This window comes from Bidens hawaiensis, unplaced genomic scaffold (assembly GCF_021521415.1).
Source record: "Bidens hawaiensis isolate Kalapana, Puna unplaced genomic scaffold, B.hawaiensis_p1.1 tig00010854_1, whole genome shotgun sequence".
NCBI classification, from domain to species: domain Eukaryota; kingdom Viridiplantae; phylum Streptophyta; class Magnoliopsida; order Asterales; family Asteraceae; genus Bidens; species Bidens hawaiensis.
The window spans coordinates 492,486-514,762 of record NW_027491837.1 but is presented as its reverse complement, the minus strand read 5'-3'; the positions used below and the strand labels follow the sequence as shown (position 1 = coordinate 514,762).

Genomic DNA, 22,277 nt, shown 5'->3' with positions numbered 1-22,277 from the left:
AGGTTTTATGTGCCATTTGCAAAAAAAATCCCAAAATAGATATTATAATCTAGCCGTGACGATTAGTTTGTATAACCAATTAAAACTTGACACATGTCTTTAAATTAACAATTACAAGCAGATTTACTAACCATTTACTCGTCACTTGTAATCAACTCTCACGAGTAATTTATAAGTTCCTCGCGACGAGTAGATTGTAAGGTTAAACTAGTCGCGGCGAGTTAACTACTAATAAACTACTCGTGTAGGGAATGTAAATCAGGTAAAGTAGTCGTCGCGACTAAAGAACGTATGAATTACCCGTGGGCGTTGATTACGAGGCATAAGACTTATTTAGTCGTGAGGAGTAAATGATTAGTGAATCTGTTCGTTACGGTTAATTTAAGGGCACATGGCAAGTTTTAACTGGTTCTACAAGCTACCCTTGTGTAATTATAAACTACTCGTCATGACTAGTTTATAAAACCTATTTTAAGAATTTCTTGTAAATGACAACAAAAACCTGAAAAACGTTTTCATAAGGGTCAGGCTAAATGTACCCCCCTGGTTGCTTGTCATACCCCCCAATGGAAAAACCAACTTTAATATTACCCCTTTAAATTATATAATTACCAAATTAGCACAAAAACAAGGATTTCATATTTTTTTTACAAGTTGCATTTTTTTTTTTTATGTTTTCGAGTTTCGGGTTTAGGGTTTAGGGTTTAGATTTTCGGGTTTGGGTTTAGGGTTCGGGTTTAGGGTTTAGGTTTTCGGGTTTAGGGTTTAGGGTCCGGGTTTAGGGTTTAAAGTTTAGGGTCCGGGTTTAGGTTTTCGGGTTTAGGGTTTAGGGTTTTAGGTTTTCGAGTTTCGGCTTTATTTTGTAAAAGATAAAAAGGTAAAATAAGGATATTATAAATATATATACTATTAAAATTAAAAAAAATATTATAAATATTTACAATATTAATACTAAAGAAATAAATTAATAGTAATACTTGATAGTTTTTAATTTGATATATGTAGTGAAGATTATTAAGTGAAAAATATGCTGTAAGGACTAATATATATATAAATAATGTTAAAGGGTAATAGTAATTTATCTAATAAGTTAAGAGGGGTGTATATTTAGTAAAAATGGTGTAAGGGGGGTGTGTTTAGCAGCACCCTTTCATAAACGCTAATTTCGAGAATTTTCCCTTTTAAATTAGTATAGTTTTTAATTTTATAAATTGATCACATAGTTTGTGTGTTTTAAAGTTTACCCATAAAGGTTCTTTTAGAAATTTAAAAGTTAGTATAGTTTTCATTTTCTATAAATTAACCCTACAGTTTTTGCACTTTAAACTTTAAAGTCTAGCCATAAAGTTTTATTTTTCTATTTTCGATTTAAAAAAAAACTAATTATTTAGGTTTTAATTATTATTATTATTATTATTATTATTATTATTATTATTATTATTATTATGCAAGTTGGATTAAAATAATCCAACCTTTTATAAATTGACCAATAATAATCTCACACCAGTTATTTTCCTCTAGTAGTCACACATTTTTCATATTTTATTGTTTATAGTCCCCCGTTAAAAATAGGTAACGACGTTAGTTTAATGCTGACATGGCTTGATTTGTTGGCATGTGACGTGGCTTTTTTTATTTTCTTTTTTTCCTTTAACTATATAATGTGGATTTCATCACCCCATTTAACTCAGATGATCAGTTGAGGCCCTAATTTCACCATACATACATATAAAATTAGGCAAAGGCAATGAGATGAGGCGAGGGTCGCCCGTCAGTTCGATAGAAACATAAATCGATCCGTCGTTTTTGTATTTTTTGTTTAACTTTTAGTCATGTATTTTCTTTAAGAACCTTAATTGGGTTGGCCTTATTGACTTGTTCTATGAATAAGTTTGGGCTTTTTTTTATAATCTATATATGTATTATTGGTCCGTTTAAAATGATAGTAATTTTTATAGTTTTTTAAAAGCTTTATTTATAAAAGAAATATTCATTACTATAATCTTTTTTAACTAAATTTATAACAATCAATGGGTTCGAATATATATTTTGGAAAAGATACCGGGTTCGTTTGCCGAAAAAGCATGAGTTCGCTTGTTAATTTGATATCCGCCACTGGTCGCAAGCCGCTGGGATGAGAGCCAGCTAGTCCGTCCAAGGAAGGGTTCAAACTGAGGGTATGGATCATGCATGTGGGTTCCATGTAGTCACTAGGGTGTGTAAGGTAGATACCAAAAACAAAACGCCATGCTAGGATTAATAATCCTGTTGCGAACACTAAAATTCTTAAGAGTGACTAATTAAGAATTCATCAATACTTCAAGTAGTCATTGTGTCACCATATAGTATAACAAATTGCTAAACAATCAATTTACAATCCGAGTATGAATTTTAGTTGCTTGAAATATATGACAACTCAAAAGTTAAATCGACTTATCAACACAAATTGCATATTTGTTAATGGATAATACATACTTTGCTTTATTGTATTGTTAGAAGCATTTTGCCACGAAACCTCAAACACAATGTTTGATTCGACAAAATTGCATCAAGGATACAAAACAAACATCAATCTGTAAGGGCAACAAGTTTTGATATTGACGTTGTATGAGGCAACTGCACAAGAGTTTAGAACACGCACGTTTGGTTCGTAAAACTTAGCTTGTAGCTAAAGATAATGAAAAGAAAAATAAAAGAGTGAAAAATATGGAAACGACGATAAATAGCAAGTATTATAAAGGGAAAATCACAAAACGTAAGATAAAAATACGAATAAAAGGTAAAAATCAGAGAACATACCAACTCTGAGTGTAAGTCACAATGTAATGTTAATAAACTAACTCATAGAATGTTTCCGTAATAATAATAATAATAATAATAATAATAATAATAATAATAATAATAATAATAAAAAAAAGATATATGTTGATCAAATGGTTGCTTCATGTTCGAATTAATTATACTAGACAACCAACTTGTGGGATGTGGCCTAGTGATAGAATACCTAGGTTTTTGGGTGCATATTTAAGTTTAACTTTTGTTATTTTTGATGAATTATGGTAATAGAAGATTTGAGTTAGGCTTTGTGATGGTATTAGTTCGACTCCACAGTTTACCCAGGTTTTTGTCTCACCGTGTGTGACGTCAAATAGTTCTGCTCTTGTTGAGGTACACGACTGGCGGTCGACGACATGGTTCACCAGGCGAACGTCCAGCAAAACTTTGAAGCTAGCATGAGCCCGGTTAAGACAAAATAGTCTAGCTAGAGTAAACTAATAGGGCTCTTGAAATTTAAGAACCACGCTTACCTAACACACAAGAAAACCGTTCTACAAAATTATACTTAGAACATCCACAACAACAAACATTTACAAACCGCTACATCAACTCCACATCAGATTTCAAACTTTTCACAAAAACCTAACTTTCTTTCACAACAACAAACCTTCACAAACCTTATTAAATATATTAAAATTATATATGTATATATAATATGTATATGAGTATATGAGAGAAATTGACATTGGGACCTAGCCAGGGCCAGCCTTGAGGAATGGCGGGGTAGTCGACGCCCACAGGCCCAACATCCCGTCAGGCCCGAATTTTTTTTAAAATTTATATGTATTTTTATTTAAAAAAATGTGTTTAATCAATGTTTCAACACAATTACATAACCACTAGCTTGGTTTAGTGGTAAAGATGTATGACATATATCCAAAAGGTTGTGGGTTATAGTCTTATTTGAGACAATTTTAAACTTATTTTTATACAAAAGTTTTTTACATAACTCAAATCATAATCAAGTAAGCCCATTTAAACTTGAATTGTTTAAACCCAACAAAATGTTTCTTTACTTAAGCCCAAAAAAATTTCGTCTTTGGCCCAAATTTTTTCCGCCTTCTCGGAGCCGGCCCTGGACCCACCATAGAAGTTTGAATTAAGTTTGGTTATGAAAACTTCAACTCACAAACTTTGCTCTACAATGGATGAAGTCACCATCTAGTTTGCTTGGTGCCACATCATCCAAACCTTGGAGAATTCACCTTGTTGTAGGTGCTCTTAGACAAGGTGAAAAGTCAAGCATAAGTCTTTGGGGCTGATAAAGGGACCCTTTTTAATAACATCATTACATCACGATGGCTCGTTAATGCTTGGTAGTTGGCAGCTCTGGAAACGAAATACTGTTGAAAGTTAGGGCTGACAATTTATACACGAGACACGAATACACGACACATACCTACACGACTTTAACAGGTAACAGGTAAGCCCTTACCTTTGCTCGTGTGTTTCATAATTTTTTTTTCATAATTAACTTTCACAGATCGTTTAACGAGGTAATTGTTTAGTGTTTTTGGATCACGATCAAGTAATGATGAAAAGCCCTAAGGCTAATTTGATTAACATTAATAGTCTGAGTCAATTGTAATTGTAGGGTTCATAATCAAACTGGGTGGAATCTACTTCTGTATATATTTAATGGGTTCTGGTTTATGTTGCACGTCGTTGGTAGCCCAGCTAGTTAACACCTTTAGTTATGGAATGGTAGGACGCGGGTTCGAACCCCTGCCATTCCGTTTTTGTTTATATTTTTGGTTATTTTTTATATTTTTTCTTTTAAAATCATTTAATAAGTATAATAATAATATTAATGATTAAACAAAACTATTTTATTAAAACCGACCATATAATACTTGTTTTCTCACGTTTTTACTCCATGTATATATGTATGTATATGTAAACATAGGGTGGGGTTAGAATAAGAAGTGAGTTATTTGTAAGAAGTGTGAGAAGTAATATTGGGCGTTGGATGTGATCATCTGATGGTGTATATTGTTATTGTGTTTTCTGTTCAGTGTGTTTTATTTTGTTAGTTCGGTGTGTTTTTTGTTTGGTGTGTTTTATTTTTTAAGGGTAAAAACCACTTTTTACACTTCTTAGGATAGTTTTACTTCTTATTTTAACCTTACTCTGTAAACATATATGTATATATACATATATGTAATAACATGAAAACTAATATTCATATTTTAATACACACACACACACATATATATATAAAACAAGAAAACTATATAAAACTAACAATATTTATAAAGGATATATTTTACTTATATATACGATTAACAAACTAATAATTTGTCATATTATGTCTCTATATATAATGTTTAATTAAATATGATTAAAAAAATATAATATTAGCTTAATTATAATTATCGAGCCCTTATAGTTGATCTAGTTCATTAACTTAGTGTAACATCCTGCTTTTGAAAAGGATTAATAAAATAAATTTCGTTTTTTTATAGTGTGTCGTTTATCAGTTTAAATAAATAAACTATAAGTTGATGGGCTTGGACTTTAAAAGAGGGAATAAGAAATGGAATGGGCCTTAGGTCCATGGGCTTAAGGGAGTATAAATACCCCTTAAACCCTAAACCTTTCCATTTTTATCCATCTCTACACCATCAAAAACACACATACACTATCCTATAACACGAGCCAAGATTCGAAGGGGGAAACCCGAACCCGTTGGTGCTTGATTGTCGTGACGAACCAAACCAATATCAAGACTAGATCGTGTTCGTAGATTGACTCGTTTAGGGTACGTTTATATCGAGAACTTGTACGTTTAGGTCCGGATTACATCTAGAAATCTTAGATCTATGTACATATGGTAAAAACGAATCCAACGAAGCAAACCTTACTGAAATAGGTTAATATTTGATGGGTTAATTGATTGATAAACGAGTTGTAGGTGTTTATGTATAAATCGCACCCTCTAAACGTGAATGTTAGACTGATTTGATGATTAGGGTTTGTTAGCGCTGAGTAAACGAGCTCAATGAGACCAAGTTCATGTTATTTCATCAACATTTGGGGTTTAAACGTGAATCTGGTTCGTGTTGACTGTTTATTGTTCTTGACGATTTTGACTTTGACCCTTGAGTCAAAGTCTGGATAAGAACTGGGATGATTCGTTATGACTGATCAATTCGTTACGTGGTCATAACGAATGGGACTCATTCGTGTGATTTGATAACGATTGGGCCTTTAATTCATTATCTACCCATTCGTTATATTAAGATAACGAATCAGGTCACGTCAAGATAACGGATTAGGCTAACGTACTAGGATCACGAATCAGATAACGAATCAGGTGATTCGTCACTTGCCAATTCGTTATGATCCAGATAACGAATCAGGTGATTCGTTACTCACCATTAGCAATGTTAAGATAACGAACCGGGGTAACGAACCAGATCATGAAAGACAACGAATTAGGCTAAATTCGTTTTAGCGAAGGGGTTAGCAAATTGAATAATAATTTAAAATTCTAATGAAAAATGTGTTAAGACAGTTAATAAAAATAAAATTTTTGGCTTGGACCCCAGCTCGACCCTAGCCAGGGGTTCTGCCCCTTGGACCCCGCTAGGGGTTGCCGCCCCTAGAACCCTGCTGCCAGGGGCGCTGCCCCCGGACCCCCGTTCGTTTAGGGTTATAATTAAACTAGATGGCACGATATGAGTAGTGATAGTTAAATTGATACGTGTAATTGTTATACAGTTAGTCGTGCACAACTCGAGAAGGGAATAACCATTAACGGGGAGCGTAAACGAGTTCAGGTGAGTTTCTGCCCCATTTCATTTTTATGTTTTCGGGGCTGTGTGCTTACTCGATGTGATAGTTAATACACTTGTAAGGCCCCGTTACCGGTAACCCTACTTTCGTGTTGGATTTACTCATAAACACAGTTCTAAATATCAGAGTTAATTAAAAACTTTACGCGGAATATAAAACTTTCATAAAACATTACATATCAATTCATAATCATGTCTTTAAACATTCCTCTTGTCTTTCAAAATCAAAACGTAACTTATAAAACATATCGGATCTTCGGATGCCAGGCTTTAGTCTTCTGCCATGTGTCCTCCACTCAAGCCAGCTGTCTCATCCTACTCACCTGCGTGCATACTAAAAGTCAGCTACGCTGAGTGAGTTCTAGTTAATCATACACTACCATACAATACCTTGTTACATACATACGTACTTAACCTCATAACTTTCTTTCATACACACATAAGTACTCATACCTTCATTCTTACTTACATACTTTCTTTCTTACTTACATACTTTCTTTCTTACTTACATACTTTCTTTACATTCATAATCATACGTTTTAAAGAGCCTTTCGCCCTATAACCTCACAGATATTATAAGGGTCTGGTCCCTAACATCACAGATATTATAAGGGTCTGGTCCCTAACATCACAGATATTATAAGGGTCTGGTCCCTAACATCACAGATATTATAAGGGTCTGGTCCCTATCATCACAGATATTATGAGGGTCTGGTCCCTAACATCACAGATATTATTAGGGTCTGGTCCCTAACATCACAGATATTATTAGGGTCTGGTCCCATGTTTTCGAATATTAGTAGGGTTCGATTCCCTCTTCGTTACCATACAACCATACATCATACCTCGAGTATTATTAGGGCTCAGTACCCCTTTCGTAACCATACAACCATACAACCGTCATTTCCTTCTTTTATTAACTTTCTTACGTTCATACACATAAACATACATATCATACTTGCCATATTTATAACGTTACAACCTGACAGTACGTGCAATATCCGAAGATCGTTCACGAACCATCAAGCAATCATTCATACATGTCACATATATCACCTATGGCATACACTTATCACTTTGGATAAATGTATTAACAACACATCAAGTATGCACACAGCCCCGAAAACATAACAAGGAATGGGGCTAGAAACTCACCTGGATCCTGTTACGCTCGCCGTTGATTGTAATTCCTTTCTTTAACTGGGCTCGGCTAACTGTATAATATTTACACATATCAATTACTACTACTACTATTACCACTACTCATTTTCGATAACCGCCTTAACACATTTTCCATTAGGTTTTTAATTTATTTCATAAACGAACTTCACTTCAGGCGAATCTTGGAAACAACTTGGTTCTGGCTTGATTCGATCGAATAGGGACATATTCGATCGAATCTGAGACACATTCGATCGAACTAGACACACACTCGATCGAACCAGTTGGGAAAACTCGTTCGGCTTGGTTCTGGCTTGATTCGGTCGAATAGGGACATATTCGATCGAATCTGAGGCACACTCGATCGAACTAGACACACACTCGATCGAACCAGTTGGGAAAACTCGTTCGGTCGGACATGGCACTTGTTCGATCGAATAGGAACTCGTTCGGTCGGATATGAAGCTCATTCGGTCGAATAAGATGGAGACCGTTCGGTTGCTTCCCTATTCGATCGAATGGACTGATTCGGTTGACTCATTCGATCGAATAAGTCTGATTCGACGCCTTCAAGCTGGGCGACGGAGAAACCTACGGGTTTTCCAGATTTTCCAGATTTTTGACCCAAAATCGAAGTTTTTGACATGGAAATGTTCGGGATTGAAAGGGCTATCAATTCCTAGTGATTTTAAACACAAAGACCTGCATTTTGACACCAAAACAAGACGGTTTTTGACCCGAAAACTCAAGTTACGAAAATGGGAGTTTTTGCTCGATTTGAGGCCGAAAATGGTTATGAAAACGGATGATTTTCGAGAGGGACTTACCAAAAACGATTAGGAACAAGATTGTGGACTCGGATTTGTGATTTGAGAACTTTCTCTCTCTAGTTTCTCTCTCTAGAATTGAGAGTGTTTGGGTGTGGGAGTGGAAGGAAGTTAGTGAAATGGTATTTTGGGCTCGGGATGGGTATTTATATCTCTCGAGCCCACGGACCCAAGGCCCATTCTCATTTAACCCATCTTACGTAATCTAAGCCCATGACCCGTTCCTTTCTCGACATTAAATAACTAAAACGTGAAATTACTAAACATAACTTTCTTTTATTTATCATATAAAAATTTTAGGATGTTACAAGTCTTCCTCCCTTAAAGAGGTTTCGTCCCCGAAACCTAACTATTACATAAACAAACTAGGGTAAAACTTGCGCATCTCATCCTCGACTTCCCAAGTAGCATCTGATCCCTTGCGGTGTTTCCATATCACTTTGACCAAGGGTATAATCTTGTGACGAAGCTGCTTCTCCTTGCGATCAACGATCTTTATCGGTTGCTCGATGTAGTTCAATTGTTCATCAACCTCGATGTCCATTAAGGGCACGTGAGACGTGTCATCAGCTAGACACTTCCTCAGATGAGAAACATGGAAGGTTGAATGAATTCCTTCTAACTCATCGGGTAAATCCAGTTTGTAAGCTACTTCACCCACACGTTTTACAATCTTGAACGGTCCAATGTACCTCGGACTCAACTTTCCTCTTTTCCTAAAACGGATAATCCCCTTCCAAGGCGAGACCTTAAGCATCACATAGTCGCCAACGTTAAACTCAATTGGTCGTCGCCGCTTATCCGCATAAGACTTTTGTCTGTCTTGAGCGGCTTTCATTCTTGCTTTGATCTGATCGAACTTTGAAGACGTTTCTTGAACCACTTCTATACTTCCCATTTCCTTCTGACCAATCTCACCCCAACACACCGGGGTTCTACATCGTCTACCGTACAGCATCTCAAACGGTGGCATACCAATACTCGAATGGTAACTGTTGTTATAGGAGAACTCTGCCAGATGCAGATGATCATCCCAACTTCCACCAAAATCTAAAACGCAAGCACGTAGCATATCCTCAAGGGTTTGGATCGTCCTTTCAGACTGTCCATCGGTTTGAGGATGATACGCCGTACTGATGTTTAACCTCGTCCCCATAGCTTCATGAAATTTCTTCCAGAACCTCGAAGTAAACCGTGTATCCCTATCAGACACGATCGATAACGGTACTCCATGCTTGGTTACAATTTCTTTAATGAACAAGCTTGCTAACGTTTCTGACGAGATGGCCTCTCGTATGGGCAGAAAGTGAGCACTCTTGGTCAAACGGTCCACAATCACCCAGATGGTATCATGTTGCTTAGCTGTACGAGGTAGCTTAGTTATGAAATCCATGGTGATGTGTTCCCATTTCCACTCAGGTATCTCTAGCGGTTGCATCTTCCCACAAGGCTTTTGGTGTTCGGCTTTGACTTGTAAGCAAGTTAAGCACTTACCAACATAATCCACTACATCGCTCTTCAATCCTGGCCACCAGTAATCTCTTTTCAAGTCTTGGTACATCTTTGTAGCTCCTGGATGGATTGAGTACCTTGACTTATGAGCTTCATCTAAGATTCGACTTCTAAGATCACCATGGCGTGGGATCCACATACGGTCGAACCTAGTCTTAACTCCATGAGTGTTTTCCATCAACTCATCTTGCTGGCCATAAATCCTTTCCTTCTTTACTAACCCTTCATCTATTAACACTTCTGACTGCACCTTGATGATTTCTTCAAAAAGACTCGGGTTCATGATCAACTTGTATGACTTCACTGTCGCAAGGACTTCCTCATTCTTCCGACTTAACGCATCAGCGACCACGTTAGCTTTACCGGGGTAATACTTAATCTCACAGTCGTAATCCTTTATCAATTCTAACCATCTTCTCTGCCTCATGTTCAGTTCTTTCTGCTCGAAGAAGTACTTTAAACTCTTATGATCGGTATAGATAGTACACTTAGTGCCGTACAGATAATGCCTCCATATCTTAAGAGCATGCACTACAGCAGCTAACTCCAAATCATGCGTCGGATAAGTACTCTCATGGACCTTCAACTGTCTAGACGCGTAGGCTATCACCTTCCCTCGTTGCATCAACACGCAACCTAACCCCTGATGCGAGGCATCAGCACAAACAACAAAATCCTCATCACCATCGGGTAAAGTAAGGATTGGAGCTTGCGTGAGTCTTCTCTTTAACTCTTCAAAGGCTTCTTCTTGAAATTTTCCCCAACTGAATACTATCGACTTTCGGGTCATACCGGTCAGCGGTGCGACTATCTTGGAGAAACCTTCGATGAATCTCCTATAGTAGCCAGCTAACCCTAGGAAGCTTCGTATATCAGTCGGATTCTGCGGGGTCTTCCAATTCGTTATCGCTTCAATCTTAGCTGGGTCCACGGTAATCCCCTCCGGATTAACCACATGACCTAAAAATTGCACTTCTCTTAACCAGAACGCGCACTTCGAAAACTTGGCGTACAACCTTTCTTTCTTCAGAACTTCCAATACCTCTCTCAGATGCTCGGCATGGTCAGACTCACTCTTTGAATAAATCAATATGTCATCGATGAAGACGATAACCGACTTATCCAACATCGGTCGACACACCCTATTCATCATGTCCATAAATGCTGCAGGAGCATTTGTTAGACCGAATGACATTACAAGGAACTCGTAGTGTCCATACCGCGTTCGGAACGCTGTTTTAGGGATGTCTACCTCTTTCACCTTCAGCTGATGGTAGCCTGATCTGAGATCTATTCGTGAGAACCAACTCGAACCTTGCAGTTGGTCAAACAGATCGTCAATCCTAGGCAAGGGGTATCTATTCTTTACCGTAAGCTTATTCAACTCACGATAGTCTATGCACATTCTCATACTTCCATCCTTTTTCTTCACAAACAAAACCGGTGCGCCCCATGGAGAAACACTCGGTCTGATAAAACCCTTGTCGAGGAGTTCTTGCAGTTGGGACATTAATTCCTTCATCTCGGACGGTGCTAGACGGTAAGGCGCTTTCGCGACGGGCTGGGCTCCTGGTATTAAATCTATCTGAAATTCTATTTCCCGCTCCGGTGGCAGCCCCGGAAGATCCTCAGGGAATACTTCTGGGTAGTCGCGCACAATAGGAACATCCTTCATTTCTTTCGTCTCGGCCGTAGCGTTGACAACATACGCCAGGTAGGCACCGCACCCTCGCCTTAACAAACCCTCGGCTTTTATCATCGAAATGACATTAAGTCCATAACTCTCCTTATCACCATAAACCGTCACCGCACTACCATCCAATGACTTTAACCTTATCATCTTACTTTTACATACTATCTGAGCCTCAAACTCAGACAACCAATCCATACCCAAGACTACATCGAACCCTCCTAAGGCCATAACATACAAAGTAACAGGGAACTCATGTCCCTCTAACTCTATCTTACAATTCTTCACCATTTTTGTTATTTTCACCGAAGTGTCACTTGCGGTTTCTACTACAAAAGTTTCAGACACTCGGCAGCCTTTCATTTTAGCTAGTTTACTAAACGTCGTAGCTACAAAACTTCTATTCGCACCAGAATCAAATAATACAGAAGCGGAAACATCGTTCACTAGAAACGTACCTGTGACGACATCCGGAATCTGCCTGGCTTGTTCCTGGGTCAGCATGTAGGCTCTAGTTCTGGGCCTAGCTTGATCGGCATCCTTCTTTCCACTACCTCCAGCTACACCTTCAGTGCACTCCCTTGACATATGGCCTGTCTTGCCACATTTGTAACATGCTGGCTTCGCACTGCACTCATTGGCATAATGCCCTACCTTCCCACACTTATAACAGGCATTCGACCCCATTCTGCATTCTCCACCATGAGCCTTTCCACATTTGAGACAAACATTAGAACTTTTACCCCACTTGCACTCACCACCATGCCTCTTTCCGCAGGTCTTACACGATCTCTTCTCCCACACTTTCTGTTTCTTATCCCTGGAGTTCCATAAATGAGTACCGGGTCGTTTAGCAGGAGTGACCCCTTTCTTCTCTTTCTCTTCGTCCCTTTCCACCCTATCATCCGCGGCCACGTCAGCATAGACCATTTCCGCGAGTCCAACAGCCGAATCAAAAGTAGCAGGTTGAATCGCCCTGACTAACATGCGGACCTTTTGTGGCAACCCCCTCACATAACACTTGATTCTCTTGACCTCAGTGTCAACCATGTCAGGCACCAACCTAGATAGTCGGTTGAACTCCGTGGTATACTCACGATGCGTCATCATACCGGCTTTTAAATTCTGGAACTTCATCTCCGTTCTTTCAACCTCGGCATCTGCACAGAACTTCTTCATTACCAACTCTTTCAAATCTTCCCACTTCATCCCTTTGATCTCTTCACGGGTCTTCCTCTGCTCCACACTCTCCCACCAAAACATAGCCTCATCTATGAATGACTGAGTAGCATAGCCCACAGCTTGGTCGGGACGGCATTCGCTAATGCGGATAACCTTGTCCATAGCGGTTATCCACTGGAGAGTAGCGATTGCGTCTCCTAAACCAGTCAGCTTAGGCGGGTCACAACCTTTGAAGGACTTATAGCTGCACCCACCTTGTCCTCCTCTCCTATCATCGACTTTCACAGACTTATCCCCACTCGAGGCCCCTCTTTCACCTTCCCCATCCCTTCTACCATCACCACCCGCTCCTTCAGCAGTTCGTTCACGGCTCCCAGCAGATCCTTCGGGATTCAGGTTCTTCACAGCAGCAACTACAGCCTGAACAATGGCTGCTTGAACTGCAGGGCTAAGTTGAACTTCCTCGTTGTTGTTCTGGTCTCCTCCAGCTGCGCTTCCTTCATCTTCGGTGTGGGAAGCTTCTTCTACCGAGGGTTGCCGGACAAGACGAGGCCTGCCACGACGCCCAGTGCGACCCCCAGTTTCAATAAATTCTCCAGCTCCAGCCATCAGTATCCTATATGAGAAAACACAAACATCATCACTCAAGGAACTATTTAGTACAAGGATAGTAAGGCTAACAGGTAATAACAGTGGCCAGTTGTGATTAGCTGATCACGTTACTTTCCGTGTCCTATACACTTCCCTTTATGAGTCTATTTGTGCTGGTTCTACTTAAGCAGTTTGTCAAATCAAACAATCAATTATTCCTATCCCTGACGTTCACATATCTTTCCTTTCTCATTAATATATATCATTTAATCATACACCTTACCTTCACTGATCTTGCTTGAGCGACACATGGCATTCTTGGACTGGCATCTTCTTTCCTTTCTTACTTAAATCTCATACTCTGTTCGAGTCTAAGCATGTAGGATGCTTAAATCTCTCGAACTTTGCTCTGATACCAACTTGTAAGGCCCCGTTACCGGTAACCCTACTTTCGTGTTGGATTTACTCATAAACACAGTTCTAAATATCAGAGTTAATTAAAAACTTTACGCGGAATATAAAACTTTCATAAAACATTACATATCAATTCATAATCATGTCTTTAAACATTCCTCTTGTCTTTCAAAATCAAAACGTAACTTATAAAACATATCGGATCTTCGGATGCCAGGCTTTAGTCTTCTGCCATGTGTCCTCCACTCAAGCCATCTGTCTCATCCTACTCACCTGCGTGCATACTAAAAGTCAGCTACGCTGAATGAGTTCTAGTTAATCATACACTACCATACAATACCTTGTTACATACATACGTACTTAACCTCATAACTTTCTTTCATACACACATAAGTACTCATACCTTCATTCTTACTTACATACTTTCTTTCTTACTTACATACTTTCTTTCTTACTTACATACTTTCTTTACATTCATAATCATACGTTTTAAAGAGCCTTTCGCCCTATAACCTCACAGATATTATAAGGGTCTGGTCCCTAACATCACAGATATTATAAGGGTCTGGTCCCTAACATCACAGATATTATAAGGGTCTGGTCCCTAACATCACAGATATTATAAGGGTCTGGTCCCTATCATCACAGATATTATGAGGGTCTGGTCCCTAACATCACAGATATTATTAGGGTCTGGTCCCTAACATCACAGATATTATTAGGGTCTGGTCCCATGTTTTCGAATATTAGTAGGGTTCGATTCCCTCTTCGTTACCATACAACCATACATCATACCTCGAGTATTATTAGGGCTCGGTACCCCTTTCGTAACCATACAACCATACAACCGTCATTTCCTTCTTTTATTAACTTTCTTACGTTCATACACATAAACATACATATCATACTTGCCATATTTATAACGTTACAACCTGACAGTACGTGCAATATCCGAAGATCGTTCACGAACCATCAAGCAATCATTCATACATGTCACATATATCACCTATGGCATACACTTATCACTTTGGATAAATGTATTAACAACACATCAAGTATGCACACAGCCCCGAAAACATAACAAGGAATGGGGCTAGAAACTCACCTGGATCCTGTTACGCTCGCCGTTGATTGTAATTCCTTTCTTTAACTGGGCTCGGCTAACTGTATAATATTTACACATATCAATTACTACTACTACTATTACCACTACTCATTTTCGATAACCGCCTTAACACATTTTCCATTAGGTTTTTAATTTATTTCATAAACGAACTTCACTTCAGGCGAATCTTGGAAACAACTTGGTTCTGGCTTGATTCGATCGAATAGGGACATATTCGATCGAATCTGAGACACATTCGATCGAACTAGACACACACTCGATCGAACCAGTTGGGAAAACTCGTTCGGCTTGGTTCTGGCTTGATTCGGTCGAATAGGGACATATTCGATCGAATCTGAGGCACACTCGATCGAACTAGACACACACTCGATCGAACCAGTTGGGAAAACTCGTTCGGTCGGACATGGCACTTGTTCGATCGAATAGGAACTCGTTCGGTCGGATATGAAGCTCATTCGGTCGAATAAGATGGAGACCGTTCGGTTGCTTCCCTATTCGATCGAATGGACTGATTCGGTTGACTCATTCGATCGAATAAGTCTGATTCGACGCCTTCAAGCTGGGCGACGGAGAAACCTACGGGTTTTCCAGATTTTCCAGATTTTTGACCCAAAATCGAAGTTTTTGACATGGAAATGTTCGGGATTGAAAGGGCTATCAATTCCTAGTGATTTTAAACACAAAGACCTGCATTTTGACACCAAAACAAGACGGTTTTTGACCCGAAAACTCAAGTTACGAAAATGGGAGTTTTTGCTCGATTTGAGGCCGAAAATGGTTATGAAAACGGATGATTTTCGAGAGGGACTTACCAAAAACGATTAGGAACAAGATTGTGGACTCGGATTTGTGATTTGAGAACTTTCTCTCTCTAGTTTCTCTCTCTAGAATTGAGAGTGTTTGGGTGTGGGAGTGGAAGGAAGTTAGTGAAATGGTATTTTGGGCTCGGGATGGGTATTTATATCTCTCGAGCCCACGGACCCAAGGCCCATTCTCATTTAACCCATCTTACGTAATCTAAGCCCATGACCCGTTCCTTTCTCGACATTAAATAACTAAAACGTGAAATTACTAAACATAACTTTCTTTTATTTATCATATAAAAATTTTAGGATGTTACAACACTTACCCTAAAATGGTAAGTGTATGCCATGTATGATTTATATGTTAATTATGTATATCTTGAATGTGAATGAAAGCTTGTGGGTACGTGAACGATCTTCGGATATTGCACGTATTGGCAAGGAAGGTATGTATATAGCAGACGAATGTGTATGATAGATATATGTACAACATATGAATATGTATGAATGGTTAAAGTATGTATATGTATGTTACGGGTATGTAAAGACATAATGGACGAAGATGAAGAAGTAAAGGATCAGACCCTAATAATATCTGAGATAGAGAAGAAAGGGATTAGATCCTAATAATATCTGAGATAGAGAAGTAAAGAGGGATCAGACCCTACTAATATCTGAGATATACAAGAAAGGGATCAGACCCAAATAATATCTGAGATAAAAAAAGAAGGGATCAGACCCTAATAATATCTGAGATAGAAAGAACAACAATTATATAGTATGAAAGTAATAAAGTATGAACGTATGTATGAAATTATGTAATGAAAGTAAATTAGTAAAGTAATTATTATGCGTCTTCGGATGCATAATTGAAGGTAAGTGTATGTATTGTATGATATGTGATTAACTAGAACTCACTAAGCGTAGCTGACTTTTAGTATGCACACAGGTGAGTAGGATGAGACAGCTGACTTGAGCGGGGACACATGGTGGAAGAATAAGAGTCTGGCATCTGAAGAAGCAAGTTGTTTTATGTTTAATGTTTTAATGTTGAAAGACAATAATGTTTTAAGACAAGTTAATTGTTATTGTAATGTTATGAAAGTTTTATATTCTGCGTAAAGTTTTAATTAACTCTGATATTTAGAACCGTGTTTATGAGTAAATCCAACGCCAAAGTAGGGCACCGGTAACGGGGCCTTACACTTAGCGTATGCGTATTTCCCTTTTTTCCTTTATAGGCTTTATCGTCAACACGTGTTATCCGCGAATCATCACTCTTAATATTCTGTTCCACCTTTGCTCGTCTATTGAGGTGAGTACCACATTCCCCTATTTTACTTGTTTTCAACATTTTGGGGACATATGCGTCAACATATTATTTCTTATTTATATACTCAAACTGCAACTATTGTCTTATGTGTTAACAATTTTATATCATACTTGTTACGTGCTTACATGCTTATTGTGAATCGCATTTGGAGATGTCCAACATAATCTCCGAATAGTATGATCATACGACCGTCGTAATAGCTTCGTGCTTTTCGACATCTCAATTATTTTTGCTCATTGGTTAAATTGCTTATCTCATTTGACTTGTTGCAATGCTTATTTTTCTATTATGTGTACATTAAAACTGGTGTGTTGCTCACTCAACCTTGTGTTGACAAATCTACTTTATTTTTAACGCATATGCAGGTTATCGTGTGAAGTAAAGTTAGTTCAAGTTTTGGAAGAACACTTAAGAATAAAAATAGAGAAATTAAACAAGACTTATGTTTTTATGATTTATGTTCGTTTGGTGAACTATTTGTCTTTTTGGGTATTGTATTGAAAACTTTGTCTTAATCGAATTTTAATAAATAAATACTGAAATTTCCAATATTGCATGATAGTACCTTGAGAGCTGTGGGCAATCAGTTCACGCCCACATGCAAGGGTTTTATTGCTAATTGGTCTTTCAATTTTGGGAAATCAGATGAACAAGTTGTTTCCCCTCTTTCTTTGTTCCTGATGTAGAACAACTCATATGCACGTGTATGTTTTTCTCAAACTTTATATTTTATAAAGTCTATTTTGCTTTTGCACATAATCAGCCCCTATACTTTGGTTAGTTATTTAAAAGGTTGCTTTTAACCCCTTTTACAAGCCTTACACTTTCTAATTAACTAGGTTAAATTTCATCGTTATCATCATTTTTTTTGCCATATTACACATAACACGAGTAAACGCTTATGTTTTATAGCGTATAATATTTTGGAGTGTTACAACTTTGAGGCAATTTTCATCCCCAAATTGTGAATATATAAACATAAGTGTTTCATCCTTGTAAATATATAAACATATAAAAGAAAGGATAATGTTGATATGTAATAAGTAAATTTAAAGATTAGTTTATCCTCATGAATTATATTAATTTCTCGCCTCAATTAAGAGTATTATTCGATTGAAGTATTTAGAGAACCACCAAAATAACTTTTAATCTAAAAGTTATCATACGACTCTCTGAATAATCCAAGTTGCAATTCCAGAATCACCAATTTTTTCCGTCGAATCCGACAAAATTTCAACACTGTCTGACTGAATTTTTGGACATCTAAAACCGCGCAACGTGCCAACGTATTAATGGATCTGATGGAATTCGTTAAAGAACCATCGGATTCAATGGAATTCATCATCTTCAACCTCTCAACCCCTAAACCTCCATAACCAACCCCTATCTCCATCTTTCTTATTTCTCCACAAAATCAAGCAAATCAGTAGTGCAAATCGTTAAGTTTTTCAAGGAGAACAAAACCATGGTATTCAATTTCACTCCCGAACTTAAAATTAAAACCCCACCGAATTGGAAAATCTATGGTTTGTTGAATAAATTAAGCAGTTGGATCCGACGGAAGTATGAACTGAACCATCAGATCCAACTGTTTATTATTACGTCGATTTGTTTCATTAATTCGTCGGACAAAAGGTAAACCACCGGATCGGACGCAATAGTATAATTCGTAGCATGTCTTGATAGGGTCATTAATCCTTTGGATCAGGGACGATATCCGTCAGATCCGACGTAATTTTTAAACTAGTTTGGGGATTTTGGTACGTGTTAAACTATGTCTAAAAATTCTTAATCTAAGTATGCTAGTTTGAGGATTTTCTCTAATATATATTATGACATTCAGAAAAATGAAAATAACCTGTCCTACCTCCACCAGATTCACACCCTTATGGCTTAACTATGCAGATTGTAAATATAATATTAAATAACATTGCGGCTGAAGTTTTTCATGGTCATAGAAAATATTAAATACAAAAGTCTTACGGAACTGAACAATTGTTTAGACTGTTGGCGACCCGTTACTATCATGATATTATAAAGTTATAATGCATTTATAAACCCAAACATGCGAATAAATTGCAGCTTGAAAAGCCTATCTTAGATATGGGCTTCAAAGGTGGGCCATGAAGGGAGGATACATTAGTTCAGTGGGAGAAGCCCATAAAAGCCTAACAAGGAGAACGGATAAAGTCAAGCCAAGGTCCCATCACTGTTGGGTTGCTGGCCCCGGCCCCCTCCGTTTTTTCGCTCGGTGGTATAGATTTATCTTTTTTCGGCCGAAAGTGTTTATTAATAGTGTAAATTTACCCGTTTCTGACAGATATTTTGAGCCCGACCTCTCCGTTTTTATGTTCGGTAGTCTATATATATCCTTTTTTGGCCGAAAATTTTTATACATAGTGTAAATTTACCCGTTTCCGACCGAAATTTTGAGCTCGCCCCTCCCCCCCTCTAGTTTATGAGTGTTTGTATACATATTGAGTCTGGCCCTCTCGACATGTATGTCCAAGCTTATTTTGTTGAATCTGGTGAATGTCCAAGCTTAACTGTTGCCTGACCTAGGTGAAAGGCTCAAGGAGAGTTTATTCCCTGGACTCGGTAAAGACACGGCAGGCAATAGCATGAAAGGGAAGACCCTGCGAGGAAGCAAAAGAACCAGAGGAAGATAGCCATTCACCAAAGATTTTAATATTATATACAGTGTAAATAAATTCCTTCTCCCTCCTATAAAGAAAAGGAAAGATGGACTTGTAGAGGCAGAACATAACCTCAATAAACATACTCATAAATTACATAGTTGAGCAACCATTCTCTCTAAGACCGTCCGCTATGGGACGGCGAGGAAGACGACGATGGGGCGCGAAACACCGTAGAGGGGCGCCAAAGGATCAAGGGCGCAGTGGTGCCCATCGTTTGAACGGCCGGCGGCTTTGGGAGTGGAGGTGGGCCCCCCTCTCTCACACACATACATACATATGTGTATATATATATAAATAGGCGCCTTTGTGGTATTAAACCATAGCGGGGCATTATTGGTTGGGGCTTTGAAACCCCCCGTGCTTACGTGGCGCTGACGTGATAGTGGGAATGGGCTTCGAAGCCTCTCACCATAGAGGATGGTCTAAGTACACTTGAACTCCTAAAATCAGCGAGGGTTCCAACACAACTCAAGTTGACAGATTCTGTGAGTATTTCAATATATGATCTAACATCATCAGATCTATTGACGTACTTTTTGGGAATTGGGTATGCCATTAATATATACGTACATAATAAATATCCAACTTAAAATAATAACTAATCGTACGTGATTGATAATTTAATCGCCTAGATATATTACTAACATAGCCTCTTATAAATTTATAAAACACATGTAAAAATTGAACATAACAGAATTCACGTACACCTATATATTTCTAGTAGATTATAAACCGGTAGTGCTTTATTTCATCATACGTGTAATAGTATTGATGAATTATATTCACGTCTTCGGGACCGATATTCATCGTGCACACATTTTCTTTATAAAATTAGGTACGGCACGAATAAGATACGGTGCTAATAAACACACCACGAGTACTGCGTACGCAAAGTAAGTGGTTATACCCGCTAGTTGTACAACAACGGCTCCAAAGGCGAAACACATGGACAAGTATGCTAGTCGTATGTCACGGAGTTGTTCCTTGGACTCACGTGCGGCTCTTAGACTCCGTCTCAGATCAGCCTTGAACACCAAAACGCAGCAAACGATTCTAAGACTTGAAAAGGGAACACAAGATTGTTTGAGAATGCATAAGGGAACTTAGATGATTGAAGAGTGCTTTGAAAACAAGTGCTTTGTATTGCTTGAATTCTGGATGATTTACAAATGGCTGGATATATCTATTTATACTACCCCCCCTCATGTTCTAGGAGTTTCTTTCTAGATCCTTCTAATAATAAAATATTACATAAATATCCTAGATATTTACAAGGACTATTCTAGTAACTTTCTACCAGATTTTTCCATGGAGATTTCTAGGGTTTTCCTTAGAAAATATCTTGGATATTTTCTAGAAAATATCTTGGATATTTTCTAAGTCTTCAAGCTCTTGAATCTGCTGGAATTCTCCGGAAAAACGAACCAACCTGATCAGAAATTAGGCGGGTCGTGACATTCTCCCCCACCTAAACTCGCGACGTCCTCGTCGTGCCAGCTTCATGGTACTCCTTGATCTTGTCTCGGAACTGCCATAACGTATCCTCGGCTTCCCAACTTGCTTCGGTGTCTGGCAAGTTCTTCCACTTGACTAAGTATTCTTTGTGCTTTGGCACACCCCTTCGACTAACAGTTCGATCGGACTGAATCTCAGAAACCTCCCGATCGAATGATGTTACCACAGCGGTTGGTGCCCGCTTAGACACACCACGATTTGGGTCTTCCAAGTCTTCATGATAAGGCTTGAGGAAACTTACGTGGAAGACATAATGGATCTTCAACTTTGATGGTAGTTGAAGTTTATAGGAAACTTTACCAACTCGGGCAACCACCGGAAATGGGCCTTCGTACCTTCGAACAAGTCCTTTGTGGACCTTTCTTAAGGACTTGAATTGGTTCGGTACAAGTTTCACCATAACTTGGTCTCCAACTTGAAACTCCACATGCCTTCGTTTATCATCGGCCCATTTCTTCATCTTCTTAGCTGCTTTGTTGAGAGAAGCACGGGCTAAATTAGCTTGCTCGTGCCATTACTTCAGACTTTTGTAAGCAGCTGGACTGGTTCCTTCATATGATGCCGCTAAGGCATTTGGGGTGAGTGGCTGGCGTCCCGTGACCAGCTCTAAAGGACTTTTTCCCGTAGCTTCACTCCTCTGCATATTATAAGAAAACTGTGCAATATCAAGGAGCTTTGCCCAATCCTTTTGTTTTGCACTTACATAGTGTCGGAGATATAACTCCAACAAGGCATTAACCCTTTCGGTTTGCCCATCCGTTTGGGGGTGGAAGCTGGTTGAGAAGTTTA

The 22,277-nt window shown here is 38.4% G+C and overlaps 1 protein-coding gene across 1 annotated transcript; it reads right to left on the bottom strand.

Annotated features, from left to right (window-relative positions):
• Positions 1-21,441: 21,441 nt before the first annotated feature.
• Positions 21,442-21,948, bottom strand: LOC143536618 (uncharacterized). Its single transcript, XM_077030563.1, has one exon. The coding sequence runs from the start codon at positions 21,946-21,948 to the stop codon at positions 21,442-21,444; it is 507 nt and encodes a 168-aa protein (XP_076886678.1).
• Between the last annotated feature and the right edge of the window lie 329 nt (positions 21,949-22,277).

Coding starts and splice junctions, on each gene's coding strand:
- LOC143536618 (XM_077030563.1), bottom strand. CDS start 21,948: ATGAAGAAATGGGCCGATGATAAACGAAGGCATGTGGAGTTTCAAGTT.